The sequence below is a fragment of the Rhinolophus ferrumequinum genome, chromosome 4 (assembly GCF_004115265.2).
Source record: "Rhinolophus ferrumequinum isolate MPI-CBG mRhiFer1 chromosome 4, mRhiFer1_v1.p, whole genome shotgun sequence".
Classification (NCBI taxonomy): Eukaryota; Metazoa; Chordata; class Mammalia; order Chiroptera; family Rhinolophidae; genus Rhinolophus; species Rhinolophus ferrumequinum.
In genome coordinates, this window is record NC_046287.1 from 67,098,471 (window position 1) to 67,120,382 (window position 21,912).

The 21,912-nt window shown below is 35.0% G+C and overlaps 1 protein-coding gene across 1 annotated transcript in view; it reads left to right on the forward strand.

The window, feature by feature from the left end:
- Window positions 1-21,912, forward strand: part of GTF2E2 (general transcription factor IIE subunit 2) — a 49,308-nt gene that overhangs the window by 15,881 nt on the left and 11,515 nt on the right. The window contains exons 3-6 of the mRNA XM_033104914.1: window positions 2,394-2,485; window positions 16,233-16,340; window positions 17,668-17,850; window positions 20,674-20,767. Of these exons, the coding sequence (XP_032960805.1) occupies window positions 2,394-2,485; window positions 16,233-16,340; window positions 17,668-17,850; window positions 20,674-20,767 (477 nt within the window). The remainder of the gene's footprint in view (window positions 1-2,393; window positions 2,486-16,232; window positions 16,341-17,667; window positions 17,851-20,673; window positions 20,768-21,912) is intronic.

Genomic DNA, 21,912 nt, shown 5'->3' on the forward strand with positions numbered 1-21,912 from the left:
ATGCTAGAGATACCGTGGTAAATAAAACTTAATGTGGCTCATGATTAACCGTTTATATGGTGCTTATCCTTGACATATTTTTTATAGTCTTCCCAGTTAGTTTATATAGGAAAAAAATTTTACAACAGTTAAACAACAAAACATTACATGTACATTTATGAATTTCTGTACCTCAACAAAATAGCCAGTTTCAGGTGGAATAATCTGTGTTAAAAGCTAGTTAATGATTCTTATACAAGGGATCACACAGGGTTTACAGCTGGATTTGAATCTAAACTCTGCTATTTACTACTCTTGTTTTCTAATGTTTAAACATGGGCAGTAATATTTCCTAAGTAGGATTTTTGCCCAAGACATGGAAACAACCAAAGTGTCCTTCAATAGATAATTGGATAAAGAAGATGTGGTATATATACACAGTGGAATACTATTCTACCATAAGAAAAGATGAAATAGTGCCATTTGCGACAACATGGATGGATCTTGAGATTATTATGCTAAGTGAAGTAAGTCAGACAGAAAAAGTTGAGAACCATAGATTTCACTGATCTGTGGGTATATAAAACTGAAAACAACAAAGGAACAAGACAAACAAATGAAGAAACAAACTTCATAGACACAGACAATAGTCAGTGGTTACGAAAGGGGAAGGGGGAAAAGGGGTGGTAGATGAGGGTAGAAGAGATCAAATATATGGTGATGGAAGAAGAACTGACTCTGGGTGGTGAATACACAATGTGATATATAGATGATGTATTACAAAATTGTACATCTGAAACCTATGTAACTTTACTAACAATCATCACCCCAATAAACTTTAATTAAAAAAGGAAGGAAGGAAGGAAGGAAGGAAGGGGGGAGAGAGAGGAAATCATTTAGCATGGTTCTTAGTAAGGACCGTGTTTTCCCGAAAATAAGACCTAGCCAGACTATCAGCTCTAATGTGTCTTTTGAAGCAAAAAATTAACATAAGACCCGGCCTTATTTTAACATAAGACCAGGTCTTATGTAATGTAAGACTGGTTCTTATATTAATTATTGCTTCAAAAGACACATTAGAGCTGATGGCCCAGCTCAGTCTTATTTTCGGGGAAACACGGTAGTAAATATTCTATGAAAGTTAGTTGTTATTGTTATGAGGGTTCTGAATATCTTGAAAAATCAACCATGTAGGTAGATTGTATTTAATGATTGAAATAGTGAGTGTGAAAGCATACCTGTAAGGCATTTTTAATATTGTTATGTTGGGAAACAAACAAGTAGACTTTAATGTGTCAGGTAAGTTATCAGAATTGTAACAAAGTTATTTTTAGAGGAAATTGCACATGAAGTCTTACCTTATTTTAGTCTCAAAAAAGCATATTCAATAAAGCCTTTTCACTAACTAATCTCAAAGGAGTATTATGTTGCCATCTAGAAGCTTTTCTTTTGGAACTCTGACAGTTGTTACATTTGACTTGCGGTTGTTCTAATGCATTCTTTTGCTTAAATTATTATTACCAAGCTGGGGCCAGACATTGACTCTCTCTCCCCTTTTATTTACCTCTACTTTCGTGTATCAGCCACATGGGAACTTTATAATATTTGATCTTATGCCTTGCTAATAGAATGTGTACTTCTGAAATTTTTCGTAGTATTTATGATGAAATTTTTTACCCGTTTTTGTCTGATTAATGGAATGCATCTGTGATGCAAGGTAACTTTAGTATTTCTGCCTAGAAGGATGCAACAAAATGATAGATGTTCTGAAACAAATTATCTTCCATAAAGATTGCTCCTTATTTCATGCTATCATTCTAAGCGTACATGTTTATGCAGTGTCAGTGCCTATAATTTTTATTCCTAATTTATCTCTACTTTAAAATAGTTATCGTATCATTCTTTTTAAAAATTTCTGTTAATTAACGCCTGTTTGTTTGAAGTTGATAAGCAGTAATTGATGTAATAAGTGATAAATCGAGCTTTTTATTTTTTAGAGGTAATCCACTCACTTCTCATGGCTTTAAGTTTGTTAGTAAAGCACTATGGATCAGGTTGAGATTTGTATTGTCTTGTTTAAAAAGCCTTTCTTCTAATTATGGGGAAAAATAATAAGAATTAAGGAAAGAGTGAGATAAAGGTACTTATAAAAGAAATGTATTTTAGTGGTTTTGAATTATTTATACTCTGTTCCCATCCTTGGTAAGACAATGGATTGTTTTTACATACTCAAAGATTTTGAATTTTTCACCAAAATTTTACAGTATAGAATTCACCAGATTGAAAACCTCAAACAAGAACAATGTTTACCAGAGTTAAAGTCATCTTAAAAGTCATAAATCACATCTGCTTAAAAGTCATAAATCACATCTGCTATGAAAATTTTATGATTGTTTTTTGAACTTCATTTTCAGATCATAGCAATGGATCATTTAACTTGAAAGCTCTATCTGGAAGCTCTGGATATAAATTTGGCGTGCTTGCTAAGATTGTGAATTATATGAAGGTAAGTACTTTTCTTAGATAACATTTTGTCAGAAGGGGATTGAGATTTGAGATAAATTTTATAAAATTATGTATTTCAGTATATGTAGTTTATTGTATGCCTACTGTACCTCAATAAAACTAGAAAAATATTTAATGCTTTAAGACTTTTATATCAAATTAACATTGCACTGAGTCACCTAGGTATGTTCAATTTCCATTAATTCAAGGACACAATTTAAGCCCACCGTGTAACTTAAAATTGTGCTAAGGCAGTAAGTAGATTCAGTCACCTCTTAATTAGTCAATACCTGCTTGCAAATGAATAGGAACATGTAAATCATTTACAGGCTATTATTTCTATTAATGTGAGAAGTAAACACCATCGAGTTCAGGCAGACGGTGGTGATGGCTTTTCTACATCTCAGTAATTAGAGAATTACCGAGGGTCTTAGAAAAACATTGACTCACAAAAGAATTACACTTTAATGTTTGATGAAAGATTTTGTATTTTAGAAGTAAGTTTTGAATTTTAATGATACGACATTTTAGCTTTAATAAAGACTTTGAATCCTAACTTTATTTATTAAAGTAAAATTTCAGTTATAGCTAAGGTGACTGATTGATTTAAAATTTACCCCCTTTCTCTGTGAACTCTTAATCCTATTTAGTTAATAGTTGTATCTTTTGAAAAGAGTCAAAGAAAAGACTGTATTTTTAATTATTTCAAATTTCAGCTATATTGCTTAAAGTGAAAACCAAGATATTTATACTCAGACTTTTCTTTTGTAGTTTGAGAGACTTAGTATCTGGCTATGTCTGAATTCTGTGTTTTCTATTTGATTTATGGTAGAAATCTGTGGTTTATAATTTCCCATTATCAAATACTTTGACACTACGTAATCACCATTCATTCATTCCATCCATCCATTCCCCCACGGTAAATAATTCGTAAACCGACAATATGCTATTTGTAGCACCAATGGTACAAATACCCAAAAAATGTACGCCCTTGTGGCTTTTAGCCTATGGAGGGAGACTGACATTTAAATGTCATGTTTTTGCTACTCTGCTAATACAGTCTTCACTTACGTAGATGACCCTTACTTATAACTTTGTTTATCTAGGACAGTGTTCTTCAAATTTTTACTCATGTCCTCTAAAACAGTTCTGTATTACTTTGCGCACACATAAATTGACAGCTACAATTTTTCAGTAAAAGTTTATATAGTGACCAAGGATAGACTTTCTGGTATATATTGTAATATTTCAATAAAATACATCACTTTTAAATTTATCTAAGGGAATCTAAATGTCATTATCAATTTAAAAATATGAAAACAAATTCAGTGGTTGAAAATTTTGGTTTTTCCCTTTGAACTTCTTTATTCTGTTACACTGTATTGTATGATAATGTTACACAGTTTTATGCTTGAAAAAAATCTTATTGATCATCTATCAAACTTCTTTGCCATAATAATATGTATATAAAATGAAATTAGAAATGTCTTTTTGTGATCATATGACTCTAAGTATTAAAAATTATCTTCTGGTTTGAGTTACCATTGCAATTATTAGAGAACAGTTGATTAGAAAAACTTAAATATATGAAAATTTTGATTAAAATTCACTTTGAATGTAATAGTCATTCAATAGACATCCATTTTTTAATGAAATGAATGGAGCTGTCTCCTTTCTTCCTCCAGTGGTTCTTATGTCTGGAGATAGATCAATTATTGATAGAATGAAACAAGATTTGGCAACAATTTCTGGTCTTATTTTTAGATTTTATAGCTTTAAGTGCTGAGAAATAAATGATTATATAAGTAAGTTCGTTCTAATGGAAGTTTTGTGATAGTAAAACCTTCCAAATTATATGCCAAAAATCAATTTATTATCAAGCATCCGTCAGTTGACAATTCTAGTAGGTCCTCCTTCAGTTTTGTTGAAAGCAAAAGAATGTGAACCACCTAACTTGTCAAAGGATTTGTAACCTGGTCCTTAACCATTTACTTTTTAAGATGGAAGTATATCAAAAAGGTTTTACCAAGACTTAGCAAAAATCTAATTACTCGTATGATCAGTTCCCTCTCCCCTCTGTAAGCACTTCTTTTAATACACTCAGAAATGGTTGAGAAAATAAAAATAATTAATTTCAGTACAGCTTTGCCAGTGTAATTTTCTCATAAAATGCTTTTGTATAATAAACATATTTTTGTCAAAATCTTCAGGTTGAAGGTTTAGCTTATTCAATTTAAGGCAACTATCTCTCATTTAGCAAAGCTATTTTCCACTGTCAAACCAACCAACTATATCAAACTTATTTAATATCATTAGATATCTTTTAAAGTTCAAATAAATAAGTTAATACACATGTTAAGTAATATAGAAACCACTGAGAAATAAATTATAGGATACATACTAAAAGATACTACTAAGGTAATTGGATGAAAATTATACGGATCGAATAGAATTTATCCATTTTTATAATCATTTTAAAGACAGACATGCTGTTTATCATGTTATGTTGCATCATTACAAATTGCATAATAAAATATGCAGTGAGGGATGTGATAAAAGGTGTGTTGCTCCTTTTTAAATGTGTGTGCTTGTATCTTCTGATCTCTGATATTCAGCTTTTAGGTATAAATAAAAGGGAATGATTCAGAAATAACTCCATTAATAAATAACTTTATCTGGGGTAATTAATGAAGAAGAATGACATCGACTGTTAAAAATGAACTGGATTTAAAGCTAGCTATGATTTTTTTTAATACAAGGTAGAAATATTAAACTGTTTAAAAGAGGTGATGAGAATTGACTAATTAGAATAAAAATTTCATGATATGATTTGACAAAATAGGTTTTAACTACCACATTGAATAATTTACACTTAATCTAAAATAGTTCGTATACAGTTTTTGTCTGTGGGTTTTATGATGCATAATTTGAACAGTTTGGTAGTCCTGGAAAATACTTCTGCTATATTTAAAAGAGTCAGCCTCCTTAATTGATATTACTTCAGATCTTTAAATGTGCTTTTTATTCAAGCTATGAATTTTCAAGGAATATTCAAGGAATGAGTTTTGAGAATTGCTGAAGAGAATTACTAATACTTGAAAAAAATCTAGTTTTATCGTTAGATATTTCTTACCAGTGTTCCCTTTATTTTGATTTTATTAGCCGCGCCGCAAGGAGTGATGTATTCTTGGGCAGCACAGCGTGGGGGTGGGGTGTACGGGGACAGAAGAGACAACGTTCTTTAAAGGAAACTGCTCTCAATTACCCACAACCATAATGAATCAGACTTTAGAATGCCCTGTTAGGGGTGAAAATATCCTGTTTTTAACTTTTAGAGAGATAAATAAGACTGGAAAAGATAAGAAGCCCTATAGTGGATGGTCAGTGACATCTCAGTTATCATTTAAGAAGGCTCCCCCCAGACAATAGTGTTTTGACTTGTCCTTTTCTTGGGTCCCCTCCAGGCAATGCATTATAAATTTTTGGTGGAGGTGAGAGTTTTACCTTTTTATTCCCCCCTTAAAGAGGGGCGGGCCTATTTTGAAAGAGAAAGAGTACATATGGAAGGTGATCTGGAAACTGATTCTTGGACAGTCTTCACCTGTCACTTGTTTACTCTTTTTGAAGATCTGGTAAAACCAAGAACTTAGCAAAAAAACGCAACAAAAATGTTCCTCATAGTTTATTTATTTCCTTATATTATAGAAGAACTCTTTGATTGTCAATGAGAATTATTTAGAAGTGATATGAAGAAAGTTCAAGAGGCACCATCAGGAAACTGAGAGACATACAGTGAGATTTATAGCAGGAAGCACTAAAAAGAAAAAAAATTAAAAGCAGATAAAAGAACTTCAAAATCATAATACTGAGAACTTTTGGCACAGAAACAAACTGCCCAACACATCTCACTAGCTCCCAAGATGGTTATTGTTATACCATAGCCTGCCAAAAATAAGACCTAGCCAGACAGTCAGCTTTAATGTGTCTTTTGGAGCAAAAATTAATGTAAGACCCGGTCTTATTTTACTATAACATAAGGCTGGGTCTTATATTAATATTTTATATTAATTTTTGCTCCAAAAATGCATTAAAGCTGATTGTCCGGCTAGGTCTTATTTTCGGGGAAACAGGATAGTAGTTTCTATTATGACAGTAACTGAGACATCAAAAAAGATTAAATTATATTCAGTGGACCTGTTGGAGAAGATAGAAGAATTTCATGGTCTATTTCAGAAGGATTTTTATGGAAACCATTAATGTGAAACAAATTTTATTGCTTAAAAGAGTAAGTCTAAAAAAAAAAATTATCTTGAAAATTCCCTTATAAAGGACACCGCTCTTTCCATATGAGGCATTACTTTAGTTCTCAGATGACAAATCTGTGGTGCACTTTGTTTTTGATACACTGTTTTTCTCTTGGTCTCACCATCATTTCTGTGTGTGGATGTATCTCAGTTACATAAAACATCATGTTGAAAGATTTGGTTAGTTTGGTTTAGTCTGCCTCAGTGGTTCTCAGAGTGTCATTCTCCAACCAGGCATTAGCATCACCTGGGGAACTTGTTAGACGTGCAAATTCTTTGGCCCCTCCCTAGATCTATTGAATCTGAAATTCTGGGAGTTCAGTGCAACTCTGTGTCTGTTTTAAAGACCTCTGCAGGTGATCCTGATGTGCGCGAAATTTTGGGAACCCATTGACCCAACTCCTGTTGATTCTGAGCATTATATTTGAATTTAGAAACTCTGAAGTCCAGAGAAAGTAAATGACGGGCTCATAGGCACAGCTTTGGTTGATAGTAAGGCCGGGTTGAGAACCTACATTAATTTACAATTTTAAATAGAGTATTTAAATTATACACTAGTATCTCCTAAATACAGGTATATAGAAGCACCTTGCAAAACATTGTTATACCTATAGCTCATGTATGTTACCTAATCAGTAAGTTGTGGATATAAGTTAATAATTGTCAACATTCTTTTGAATAGAGACTGTTTTTCTGTTTTTGTGCATTTTGCCCAGTTTATTAGCCTACTCTGTGTGTGTATGTGTGTGGTTCCCCTTCCCCAGAAAGGATATCAACTCTAATGATAGTCAGTAGTGTAGGTAAATGTCACTTTTTTACTTGATTATTTTTTTTAACCTTATCCAAGTCGGCTACTTACTTGTTCTTAAGTGAGCAGAAGAATCAGAGAAAGGGTCCTGTACCCAGGAGTACATTTGCATTGAAAGGGAGGGAAAATATTGTTCAGTTTTGTTTCTTAGTTCTTCCTCGTGGTTTTTAGTAATGCTGGAGACTGGCTGGTATCCTTTCCCCATCCTGAACAGCAGTAGAAAATTTCCTTTTGCCACATGATTTTTCCAAAAAATTTGTTTTCCTTTGAAATCCAGAAGTCTTGTCACTTAAATTCAAGGCATTTTTTTCTAGAGCTTTGTAGAAACCTGTTCAATCAGTCCACATGATTAAAAAAAAAGTCTGTTGAGGAAGCTAGCTTTATAGCCATTCTCCATCTTCAAAGCAGTCAGTAAAGTATGGCCTACTATTTTCTTCTGTAATTCACCTTTTAGTTTAAATGTTCTTTTGAGAACTCCTCTTCTGCCAAGCCACTAGATTTCTGTATGTAGCAGGAGATTTGTGTGCTCAAGTATCCTGGTCTTTGTTTAACAAAGCAAATCACTTTTGTAGCATCATTCAAGACATGTTTCCTTTCATTTCTAAGGGTTTTTGATACTAGTACATTCTGAAGAAAGCCGTGTCTTGTGACATCAGAATATACTTCTTTTTTCTTCCTCCTCCTCTTCTCCTCTTTCTCCTCCTACCCCTTCTCCTTCTCCTCCCCCTCCTCCTCTCCCTCTTCCTCTCTTTCCTCCTCCCCCTCCTTTTTTTTTTTTTTTTTTTTTTTTTTACAGAAGAGGGTAAAACCTTGTACTGAGCCAACCGTTCATGGGGCTCCTCAATGAAGATACCAGTGGAGTTCCTCCAAGCCCTTTGTTTCCAGATATGAGGACACCACACTAAATATGTCTTGCTCTTTGCTTTTTTGTGGCAGTTCTTTGCAACAGAAAAGTTTTTCTTGAAATTCATCATTTAAAAATTTTACAAATGTTACTGCTGCATGGCATTTATTGGTGAAATCTGTTGATTTGTCAACCTGGATAGACAAATTGTATTTTCACCATCATGTGACATGTCTTCAATTTGTTGACTTATCATACTGTTTGATACTTTTCACTTTCTCATTTACTGTGCATTTTCCTCACTATCATTTGACGGGTTGACATATTAGCTTCCTACCAACTGTGTGGTTTCCACCCCCCCCCGCATCCCCCCCCGCATCCTACTCCCCCTTTTCTGGGTAATAAGTTCTTGTAATAAGTGTCTGGACCTTTCAGTGAATGAGACTTTTAAAAATAAATACAAAAACTTTGTTTGATTTGAGATTTCAACAGCTGTTTAAAATAGTAAGTACCTTGACTTATCCAATGTCTGTGATTTATATGTAAGTGTCTTTTCAGTTATTCTGGAGCCATTATACATTGTTTACCTCAAATGGAATAGGACACCTTGGATTACCAGCCCATGTAAAACCCACTGATAAGTAGCTTTGTTGTAGTGGTAGGCTTTTTTTTTTTTTTTTTAATGTTGCACTGGTACAGTGAAATGGCCCAAAAGATTATATTTTTTTTTTATTACTAACCTTACTAAAATTGTTCATGGGCCTAGGCTTAGAATCCTCTTCTATCACAAATCTCATCTTCAAAAATCATCATACTAGACTGTCAGACATGATTATAAAACAAATGCTAATAAAACCACAGAGAATAATAACTAAATGAGAACATTGCCAAAAATACGAACATTTCACAATATATTTTGGCTGCTGGTTTCAATCTTTCAATATTTTGAATATATTATTCCAGTTTCTCCCGGTCTTTAGAGTTAGTGCTGAGAAATTTGGTGATAACTTGACAGGCTTTCCTTTGTAGGTTACTGTCTTCTTTTCTCTGTCTGCCTTGAGAATTTTTTTTGTCATTAACTTTTGACAGTTTTAATATGTGTCTTGAAGCAAGTCTTTCTGTGTTGAGATAATTAGGTGTCCTGTGAGTTTCTTGTATGTACAGCTCCTTACCAGGTTTGGGAAGTTCTCACCACTGTTTCTTTGAGTAGGCTCTCTGTTCCCTTCTTTCTCTCTCCTTCTGGGACAGCCCATTATCCTTCTTATGTTGTCTTTTCTAATGGAGTCAGATAGTTCTTTGAGAATTCTTTCATTTTTTAAAAGATATTAGTTCTCTTTCCTCTTGCACCTGAATCATTTCTAGGTTTTTATCTTCGAGCTTGCTAATTCTCTCTTATCTGGTCTTTTCTATTTCCAGGGCTTTTAAAGCATTCTTTATCTCATTTATTGAGTTCTTCAGCTCCAGATTTCTGTTTGGTTCTTTTTTTTTTTTTTTTTTTTAAGAACCACTTGTGTTTTATTATTTTTCACTCTCTGTTAGGTTTGGTTTTTTAACATTTTTTTGTTGTTGTTAATTTTTATTGGGGAATATTGGGGAACAGTGTGTTTCTCCAAGGCCCATGAGCTCCAAGTCGTTGTCCTTCAGTCTAGTTGTGGAAGGCGCAGCTCAGCTCCAAGTCCAGTCGCCATTTTCAATCTTGAGTTGCAGGGGGCGCAGCCCTCCATCCCATGCGGGAATTGAACTAGCAACCTTGTTGTTGAGAGCTGGCACTCTAACCAACTGAGCCATCCGGCCGCCCTGTTTGGTTCTTTTTTATAGTATCAGTCTTTTTGGCAAAATATTCCTGTTCACTAATTTTATCCCTAAGCTCATTGAACAGCCTTTCTGAGTTTTCTTCTATCTTGTTGAGTTTCTTCATGACTGCTATTTTGAATTCTCTCTGATTTAGATCACAGACTTCCATGACTTTGAGTTTGGTTTCTGGTGGATTGGCGTTTTTTTTCTGTGTTACCCTGGTGGTTCATGCTGCTGAATGGGTTGGGTTGTTCTCTGCCAGCATATATAAAGTCATGAACATTTTCATTATTTGGGTACCGTTTTGATTTTACCAATTCAGCGGGTTGATGATTAGAGGTTTTTCTTTTGTTTTCTCGTAAATAGAACTATAGCACAAGCTTTTGTTTTCTCTGACCTATTCTATTTGCACCTCTGGGGTCGTGGTGGTGGGGCATCTCTGTGGCGTGGGAGTCGCCACCTGGGTGACGGGGAGGGTGGGTACCCCCGCTGTGCATGTGTTGCCTGGGTCTGTCAGCACCACCACTGTGTGTGTTGGGGGGGATGTGGCAGGTTGGGGGAGCCAGGTTTGCGAGCCTGCCTCTCTGCTACCTGATTCCCCATGGCGCTGGCACTGCTGTACTGGCTGGGAGGCTGTACACACATCTCTGCTGCTGCTACCTGGCTCCCTGGCCATGTGAGCGCTGGCTGCCACGGTTGGAGGAAGGAGCTGGGTTCGCAGGTGCCCATGCTGCTGCTGCCCCTCTATCTCTCCACCAGGCAGCGGTGTGGGGGCTGCACCCCGACCCCGCCACCACTGCTGTGTTTCCTGGTGCCATTGCTCAGCCAAGGCAGGGGACCGTGGCTTCAGGCGCCATCCCTGCTCCGCCCCCTGTCCTGCCCCCCGTCCTGCCTCCCGTGTGTTTCAGTTCACCTGCCTTTGGTTGTACTGATGTGTGGAGCTCTCAGGCTCCTACTGTGTTGAGCACAGGAACCTTTTTGCGTTATAGATATTTGACTAGTTGTAGATTTAAGGGAAGGTACTAAGGGTTCATCTCACTCTGCCATGATGCAGACTTCACTCTGGGAAAGATTTTAATGTGAAGAAAACTAAGCAAAATATATTAGATTTGATAATCAGTGATAATGGAGAATATGGAATATTTTTCAAAAACTTGATGTGGCTGTCCTTAGACATGTAAAATTACTCTAAATTCCCTCATTCCTTCTAGTTTAGGCTTCCATGTCCGTGTATCCAAAATATGCAGAAATATATGTCATAAATCCACCATATTTTGACATATAAATCCAATAAGCAAAATACTGTACTCATCTCCACCAGTTTTTGATTGGCCACTTCTATTAAAATTTTTCTTTACATTTGTGCTAATGTACTACTATACTGAAACATTGTGTATGTTATACACTTGCAAAAAATTAGAAATTTAAAAAGTTCAGATAAAAGGTAAAATGAATATATTTTCTTAAAAAGCCCTTTTGCTGATTAAAAGCAATATGAACATGTATCATCATATGTGAAAATCTTCATTTAACCTTTTCTTATAAAGTGATTTGAATGTCTTAAGTTTAGTTTATTTCGAACCGTGGTTTCAATTGCTTTTATAGCAGTAAATACAAAGATTTATAGATCTAAAGGGAAGAAAACACTTACTAGTTTCCTATTGCTACTACAGCAAATTACCCAAAACTTACTGACTTAAATAACAGAAATTGATTATCTTATAGTTTAATAAGTTAGTCTGTAGTCTGAAGTCAGTCTCACTGGGCTAAAGTTGGGCTGTAGGCAGGGCTGGCTCCTCTGGGGGCTCTTCTGTTTCCTTTTCGGCTTCTAGAGGCTGTCTGCATTCCTTGACACATGCCCCCTTCCTTGCATTACTCCAGCCTCTTACTTACACTGGAACATTTACTATTCATACTCACTCTGACTCCTGCCTCCCTTTTTCCCTTATAAGGACACTTGTGATTACAGTTGGGCCCACAGGATAATCCCCAGGAATCTCTGCATCTCAGGCTCCTTAATTGAATCACATTGGTGAAGTCTCTTTTGCCACATAAGGTGACATAGTTGTAGGTTGCAGGGATTTGGACAGCAGTAGTTGCGGGGGGGTGGGGTGCAGTAATGACCACAGTACATTATTAGAATTTTGACGCTAATTTTTTTATTCCATCTCACCAGCTAGGCAGTATGGTTAGTGAAAACCCATTTTATCTTCCCTTATGTCAGTCAGTTCATGCAAACATGTCAAAAGGGCTTACAATTTTTTATATTTTTAATGAATTTGTTTGAAACTCACAGAAGGGTCTTGTTTGGAAGAGTTTTTAAAAATAAAGGTTGAAAATTGTAAAAATTTTTTAAATAGGCAGATATGACAGTTTTTAATTCTTGTATATTTTAAATTATGAAATCACATGATAGAAATATTTCCAAAATATTCCTTTTCAAAATGCCCTTTCCACAGCATGAATTTCTTTCAAAAAGCAGTTTGTTGCTTATACACTTGTTAAAATGCTGGTTTTATTTTGAAGAACAGAATTATAATTGTTTTAAAAATAATTGTTAGCAAACTGAATGGCCTCTGTAATTATAGAAGTAGCTGACAAATTTGAAACATTTGCCTTTTTGGAAAAAGAAATTTGTAACTCAATTTTAAGTGGATATTTCTTATGGGTTTAAAAAAATCATTGTATAGTCACTATAGTTTAAAGAACCTTAACAAAATATATGTCCCCATAATGTTGGCTTCTTATATAGCAGGTAAACTGCAATATGCTGGTGAATGCTGGAAGGCTGTGTCTGTCAATCCCTTTGGCATGTGGGATTCCCACTCTTCCCTCAGGATCCCTTCGTGCATGTTGTCATCTGAAGTGTGGATCTGACATGAAGCCAAGGGAGGCCCTGATATCAATCCACATGTTACATATTAGTGAAGCATAATTTTTAAGTGGAAATTTTGAATTGAAAATTTAACAAGCTTCTAAGGAAGCATTCAAATGGATTGACTTGTTTACCCCCAGAGTGTATACACTCGGATTTGGGGACCACTGTACTAGACTGCAGCTGCCTCTCCTTCATTTTTCTCTGTGTTTGAGTCCTCTAGCCCACATCCAGCTTTCTCTTTCTTCTCCTCTGACTTACCTCTCTCTCCTTGGCAGGTAATTGTGTACCTAAGTTTCACATATGTATGTTTAGCTACAACCCTATTTTGGGAGCTCTTGAAAGGCAGACGTAGTAGTTTGCATTTTATTGTATGTCTCATTGCAGTGCTTTTGGCATGTAGGAGTTACCGGTAAATATTTGAATGAATATGAATGACTACGTGAATGAGTAGCAAATGCTCAATAAATAGTTTTTATGTGGTATGTGTTAGGCTTTGTCTTTATCTACTTTCCAAACATACTTTTTGAAAAATGATTAATTCTGACTTTACAGTGGCCTGACTGAAGCTCCAAGAGGTTCAGTAACCTGCCCAACAGTGATAGAACTTAGAGCCTGGCATTTTTTTTTAATTTAATTTGTTTGTTTAGGAGAAGTAACATATCTCTTGGTATAAATAAACAATATAAAAAGGCATAAATGAAGAAGTTTTGTTCTCACCTTAATTCTACTTCTTTTCTCCCCTGCCCTGCTTCCTATAGGTAGTCTCTTTTATTAGTTTTTGTGTCTATATCTAATGGTTCTTTATCCAAAGAGTACAAATAAATATTTTTATTTCTGCCCTTTCCATTAGAAAAGGTTTCATACTACATACGTTTTTAAACATGCTTTTTTACGTTTACTTTTGTTATTTTTAAAAATTGAAATATAATTGACATATAACACTATTAGTTTTAGGTGTACAATATAATGATTTGATAAATTACATTCCTAGGACTTATTTATCTTACAATTGGAAGTTTGTACTTTTTGATCACATCCATTCATTTTGCCCACCCCTTACCCCTCACCTCTTGCCACCACCAGTCTGTTCTCTGTAAATTCAGATTTTTATATTTGTTGTTTGATTCCACATATAAGTCAGATCATACAGTATTTGTCTTTCTCAGTCTGACTGACTTCATTTAGCATATTGCCCTCAGGATGGCCCAACCATGTTGTTGCAAATGCAGGATTCCCTTCTCTGTTTATGGCTAAATAATACTCCAGTGTGTGAGTGTGTGTGTGTGTGTGTGTGTGTGTGTGTGTGTGTTGTTTTTTAATTGATTTTATTTTTTAAATCTGTTCTAAGTTCGTAGCATAACTGAGCAGAAAGTACAGAGTTTTCATATGTTCATTGCCCCACCCGCCCCACACTGCATCCTGCACCATAGTTTACATTAGGATTCACTCTTTTTTTTTTTTTAAGATTTTATTGGGGAAGGGGAATAGGACTTTATTGGGGAACAGTGTGTATGTACTTCCAGAACTTTTTCCAAGTCAAGTTGTTGTCCTTTCAGTCTTAGTTGTGGAGGGCACAGCTCAGTTCCAGGTCCAGTTGCCGTTGCTAGTTGTAGGGGGCGCAGTCCACCATCCCTTGCGGGACTCGAGGAATCGAACCCGCAGCTTTGTGGTTGAGAGCCCACTGGCCCATGTGGGAATCGAACCAGCAGCCTTTGGCGTTAGGAGCACGGTGCTCCAACCGCCTGAGCCACTGGGCCAGCCTCTAGGATTCACTCTTGATGTTGTACATTCTGTGGGTTTTGACAAGTGTATAATGAATGTGTTCATGATTATAGTATCATGCAGAATAGTTCACTGCCCTAAAAACCCTCTGTGCTCTGCCTATTTGTGCCTCCTGCCCCCTTAACCCTTGGCAACCATTCAGTTGTTTACTGCCTCCATAGTTTTGCCTTTTCCAGAAATGTCATGTAGTGGGAATGTAGCCTTCTCAGATTAGATTCTTTCACTTAGTAATAGGCATTTAAGGTTCCTCCATGTCTTTTCATGGCTTAATAGTTCCATTTCTTTTTGTGCTGAGTAATATTTCACTGTCTGGATGTACCACAGATTTTTATTTTGTTTTGATTTTGGTTGGTTGTTTTTATCAATTCACTTACTGAAGGACAACTTGGTGCTTCCAAGTTTGGGAATTATGAATACAGCAAGAAACATCTTGTGTATAGGTTTTTATATGAACATAAGTTTTTAACTCCTTTGTGTAAATACTCAGGAGCATCATAACATAAGAATACATTTAATTTGAAAAGAAACTGCCAAGCTGTTGTCCAGAGTGGCTGTACCATTTACCATTTCCACCAACAGTAAATGAAAGTTTCTCTTCCTCCAAATTCTCACCAATATAAATGAGCACATAGAGAACACCTGCATTTTCTTTTTAACATCTGTATAGTAGCATAGGTGTACTCCAGTTTATTCAATTGGTCCTCTGCTGATGGCCACTTAGGTTGTTTCTGATATTTTCCTTTTACTCATGATGCTGCAGTGACCACATCACTTTTTCTATGTTGTGCTGGTATATCTGGAGGGTAAATTCCTAGAAATGGGATTGCTGGGTGTAAGGGTATAAATGTATTTATATTGTGAAATTGCCCTACGCAGTAGTTGTATCAGTTTGCATTCTTCCCACTGGAGTGTGAGAGGGCCTGTTTCCTTATAGCCCCACCATCAAATATACGGATTTTTTCTAGTATAATAATAGGTCAGGAATATCTTGGTGGAAGTTGAGTATCTCTTCATATGCTTAAGGGCATTTGCATTGCTTTCCTGTGATTTGTGTATTCTTGTCTTTGTGTCATTTTCCTGTTAGATTTTTGGAGCTGTTAAAATATTAGCTCTTTATGATGTGAGTTGCAAATATTTTTCCTCAGTTTATCATTTCATTTTAATAGAGCTACAAGTTTGAACCCTGTTCTGCCTGATTTTATAATCCATTCTCTTTATCACTATAATTATACTGCCTCAAATAAGACATCTTTTACATTGCTGAAAAGATTTATTTATATTTAACTATTTAATGTAACTAGCATTTGAAAACTGTCTTCTAACATCTTCCCTCAATAGACACGTCATCAACGAGGAGATACACATCCTCTAACTTTAGAAGAAATTTTGGATGAAACACAGCATTTAGATATTGGACTCAAGCAGAAGCAATGGCTAATGACTGAGGTAAGAATAGGTTTAAAATACTGTTAAAAAAATTAGTTGATTACCATGAAATATTTGCGATAACTAGGGTTTTTAATATACAGAAATCTGATAATTATTAGGTTGGTGCAAAAGTAATTACGGTTCAAAAGGTTCAAAATAATAGCAAAAGTCACAATTACTTTTGCACTAACCTAATACTTAAAAGAATTGGCATTGGGTCTTTGTTTTTGGTTTTTAAACATACATATTTTAAGATTGTTTGATTTATTGTTTTTCATAATAATCTTACACATCTGTTTAAAAGTGTCAAAGACTAGCATAAAAGTGGAATAGAGGTTAGCCATTGTAACAATTCCTTTTAAGTTTTTACAGGATTATTGAGGCTTATTTTGAGTTGCTAAATTTATAATGCATGTGTTGGCAAATTGTATTGTTTTTATATATGTTTTAGGACATTGAAAGCATGATGTATTGTAGGGATAGCAAGATATTTTGTTAAGTACAATATTTGTTACACTATTACCACTATTGTGACTTGATAGTGATGTCACCGCCTCTAGCAGGTAACCTGGGAAAATAATCATGAACATTGTATATGTACATACATTGGAAGATCAGAAACCCCGAAACAATCAGTGACCATGCTACTTTGGAAAGGAATAGCATTTTAAAAATTCAGATATTTGCCTCTTTTCTGTTTAAGTATGAGATGATAAGAAGACTACTTTCTAGAACCAGTGCTATATTCTAAAGACCAAGTGGAAAATTCCTCAAATATAATTCAATTTATTTTACCAAGCAAAATATTGTTCCTGATTTTCATAATATAAATATTATGGTCTGGTCGTTTTCACTTCCTTACACAGCTGCTAGTACTGGTGCCATTTGATACCAGATGGGACACACTGACTACTGATCGAATATGTTCATGCCAGGGTAGTATTTCTCACATTCTAATGCCAAATGCAGTAAACTATTCTTTGAAGATGGGATAGGCAATACCCAGTTCACTTTGTTTATTAATGTTAATAGGTGTTTTATTGATCTTACCACTTTTGTTTTCCAAAAGAATACTGGATATAGCTTTCTTCAAAGCAGCTGTGATTAAATGGTTTCTTTCTCATCCAAAGAATTTGTGAAAATAATAAACAGTTTCTTTTATAAAAAGTTAGCACAATGCTGATCTTTATTGTGTTGGATCCTGAATGTCCATATTTTAGATCTGCTAGTTGATATTCACAAGATACTTTTTTGGGTATTGCTATTTTTTTAAGTAATTAGAATTTAAGAGTGTATATATGAGGTTTCCTTTTGTTAATATATCCAAATCGTGTTACTGTTACAGGCATTAGTCAATAATCCCAAAATTGAAGTAATAGATGGGAAGTATGCCTTCAAGCCCAAGTACAACTTGAAAGATAAGAAGGCCTTACTTCGGCTCTTAGATCAGCATGACCAAAGAGGTTTAGGAGGAATTCTTTTAGAAGACATAGAGGAAGGACTGCCCAATTCCCAGAAAGCTGTCAAGGTAACCTGTCTTTTCTTTCTATGCTTTAATATAATTTGAATTAATAATGTCTGGTTTTTAAAAAAATAGCAAAAAATTTTAAATTTTTATTTTTAAAGCCTCCGTCATGTGTACTTGGGGGTTGTAAGCCAGCTGAAGATTTGAAACTTGTGTCTTGTGCTGCAGAGCAGGACGGAGTGTAGCCATTTTTGTGTACCTTGGATAGCTCCCTTTTGTATTGCTGTTGTTTCTGATTGTTTGATTCTTCAGAATATTTCTGGAAAGTTTTCCTCAAAGACATTGTGTTTTTCTCATAAGTTTTTATGTTTATATGAGAACTGCTTCAACAAGACATTGTTAATCTGAGGAACCGGAGGCATTAACACATGAAATCATTGATGACTAATCTGGCTGTTTTGAATTCCTAAAGGGGCTCTCAATAAATCATCCAGATTACATTGCCAGTTTCAATTTGGAACTCACTGGGAAAGGCTGCAAGTGCCTATTCTTCACAGTTACTAATGGTTGATGCTACCTGTGGAGTAAAACTTGCTCCTTTCTCTCTTCTACCTCTTGGTAATTCAGTTACATATATTAGACCTTTTGGTAATTTCCCACAAGTCCCTGAGGCTGGCTCTGTTTACTTCTGTTTTGTTTTGTTCTACTGATCTGTTGTCAAGTCCACTAACTTCTTCTTTACCTCCAATTTCTTAAGCTTAGTGGTGAATTTTTTATTTTAGAGATTGTATTTTTCAGTTGTAGACTTTTCATTCACTTTTATGATTTGTTTCTTTGCTGAGCTTTTGTTTCATTCATTACAAGAAAATTTTCCATTATACTTTTAAATATAATTTCTTGTAACTGTTTTAAGATCTTCTGATTTCAACAGCTGGGTCATCTTGGGCCTGGTCTGCACCAATTCTCTTTATCTCTTAAGTATGGGTCATGTTTTCCTGTTTCTTTATATACCTAATAAGTTTCTGTTGCATATTTAACATTATAAATTATATGTGTAAAGACTCGGGATTCTATTATACTCCTCCAAAGAGTGGTTGTAAGTAGGCATTTATCTTAGCTATACTCAAACTCCAAACTTTATCTTCTCTGTAGTGGGTGGCATATGGTAAATCTGTTTCGTTCTCTTAGCTTTTATACTTTTTTAAAAATGTCCACAGTTTATAGTAGTTTTCTATGAAAGGGTTGATCCCTTTAGGAACTATACAGCCATTTCTAGAAGCCAGAACCCTTTTATGATTTTTAACTTAAAAGTGTCTAAACTTAAAAAAAAATAACAAAAAAGAATAAAAGAACTAAAAAAAGAAACAAAATGTCTAAATTTAACCCACACAAATGTTGCAAATAATATGTAAACAAAGTTTATAAATTGTCCACTTTATAGCTTGTTGGAATGTAGAACTACTGAATACTAGCTTAATAGTTGAGGGTGCCAGGTACAGTTCCTGCTCCATTCTTTTTTCCTATTTTGATAGGCACCAGTATTATTACTGTGCAGTAGACTTTTCATCACATTCTAAAGTAGAACAGTGATGTAAACTGCTAGTTGCTTATTCTATTTTAAATGATTTTGTGATGTAAAGTTACTGTGACACCCTTATCTTTAGTGGTTCTGTTCCCTAAGGATGCTCAGAGGTGAAGGGCTCACAAAAAGCACACAATCTATTTCATTTTCAGGCAGGATGATTTCTAAATTACTCGAAATACAGAATTTTTATTCTGTTCTTAACTACCTGGGTCCAATGAAGTCTATTATTTAAAAAAATAAATTATGAATAATTTACATAAAAATAAAGGAATAGTGGAAACAGCTTTTTTAGAAATTTTAATAATAATTTAACATAACTAACTTTTGTATCAAGCACATTTTGGCAAACACATCACTAAGGTGGAAGAATATGCCCTTTTAGCAAAGTAAATGGCAAAGGTCCTTATACAATATTGCTTATGAAGTCCTTCCTTCCTGTTGAATAACTAACTGGATAAAAATACCTTGTTTCCTTTATGTCCTTAAAAATATGCTGTTCACTTGTTGAATCTTAAGCTTGAGATTATTCATCTGTGGTGTTGTCGTCTAAACAGTCATAGTTTAAGACTATTTCTCTGATGAATTTCACTGGCATCATTAGCGTCTTAAGAGTGCTACTCTCAGGCTTTGTGCATTCTTGTTCTCATTCATTAATAATAGTAAAATATCTTCTGTTGGTTTTCTTGTTGTTGCTCTGAGGAATAGAAAATAAAAAATTCTGAATTGTCAGCTGTGATCAAGAAAGCTGAAAGCCAGCCAAGACTCTTTAGTCTTTTATACCTTGAAAGATGATGCAATACTTAGGGCATCACAGTAAGAAAACTGAAGTGTGGCTCTTTACCTCACACCTAGGAGGTTTAATCATTCTTCCATTTTCTTATTTTAGCTGTTTAAAACATAATTGGAAATCATTGATGAGTGATGATGAGCAAGTAGCAAAATATTTCAAGGTAGAGGAAAAGTAAAAACAGTAAAAGCCTACAGTTTTTATTAGATCAATAAAAGGGTCCAGTGGACCCAAATCATAATTGCTACATATACTGAATTTTATTCTGTTTTTTAAAAATAAGTAAATTTCCTTTCTGTATTTTGGAAAGCCTTTAAAAGTAAAAGTCTTGAAATACCAATCCTTAAAAATAGTCGGAATTGCTCAAAAAAAAAACTCAAGAATTAAAATTGGGTTTGTGGACCCTAATGGTATATTGAGGGTTAAAAGAAATGGGTATCCTTTGTTGTAAAATAAATTGGAGGGAAGCTGGGGTAATTTGGAGTTAACTGAAAAAAATTTCTTTATCTTTAAGGCTTTAGGGGACCAGATACTATTTGTAAATCGTCCTGATAAGAAGAAAATTCTTTTCTTCAATGATAAGAGCTGTCAATTTTCTGTGGATGAAGGTAAGTCTTTCTGTATAAATACTTTCTTCAATTTGCAAATATGTTACAAATTTAGGTTGACTAAATTTATAATATTCATATTACAATTATAATTTAAATTTTATAATAATGTCTTTTTAGCATTATCATCTCTTAGAACAGAGCTAATAACTCCTACGTTGAACATTGATACTCAGAATGGAATTTGGAATATGTAATTTGAAAAATTTTAGATTAATTGTTCTTACAATCATGGTACAGCAGTTTATACCTTCTTAGGCTTATGGCTCAATTGTACAAAAAAGTTTATTTCTTTATTGTTTTATAATAAAGAAATAAACTTTTTTGTTTATTTTGTTTATTTTGTTTTTGTTTATTTTGAAACCAGTTTTATAAATATTAGTTTATATCTTGACATTACTTTTTTATGTTTTCTATCTCTTTGTTGAAGTTCTCCCTGAGATCATTGAGCATCCTTATAACCAGTGTTTTGAACTCTGTGTCTGGTAGATTGCTTGTCTCCATTGTGTTTAGTTCTTTTTTTGAAGTTTTGTTCTTTCATTTGGGACGTATTTCTTTGTCTCCTCATTTTGGCTGCCTCCCTGTATTTGTTTGTATGTATTAGGTAGGGCTGCTATGTCTCTTGGTCTGAGTAGAGTGAGTGGCCTTATGTAGTAGGTGTGCTGTGGGTGGGGCTCAGTAGCGCAGTCTCCCTGGTCACCTGAGGCAGGTGCTATGGCTGTGTGCCCTCCTGTTGTAGTTGAGCCTTGATTCCTATTGTCACATCAATGGGAGGGATTGACCCTCAGGCTAATTGGTTTGAGGACTGGCCATGTCTGCAGTGGAGGAGCTGTTGTGTAGGGGCTGACCCTACAGAGTAGGATTTGCTTTAGCAGGAGTCTGGTGTCTGCCCTTTGGGTGTGTCATTTGTGGAGGTGGTTGGGTGGTTCTCTGGCGTGGTCTGAAGCTGGCCACTGGATGTGTTGGTTTGGGGGCCTTTTGGGAGGGGCTCTGTTGCAGGCCAAGGTCAGCCGTTGCCTATGCCCTCCCTGCCTGGGGCACTTGGTATGAGCTACACAGTGATCTGCACTTTTTATTATAGTTGTGCTGGGCTTGGAGGTGCCTGGGAGAGACTGGGCTGTGAACTGAGGCTCGCTGTTGAGAGT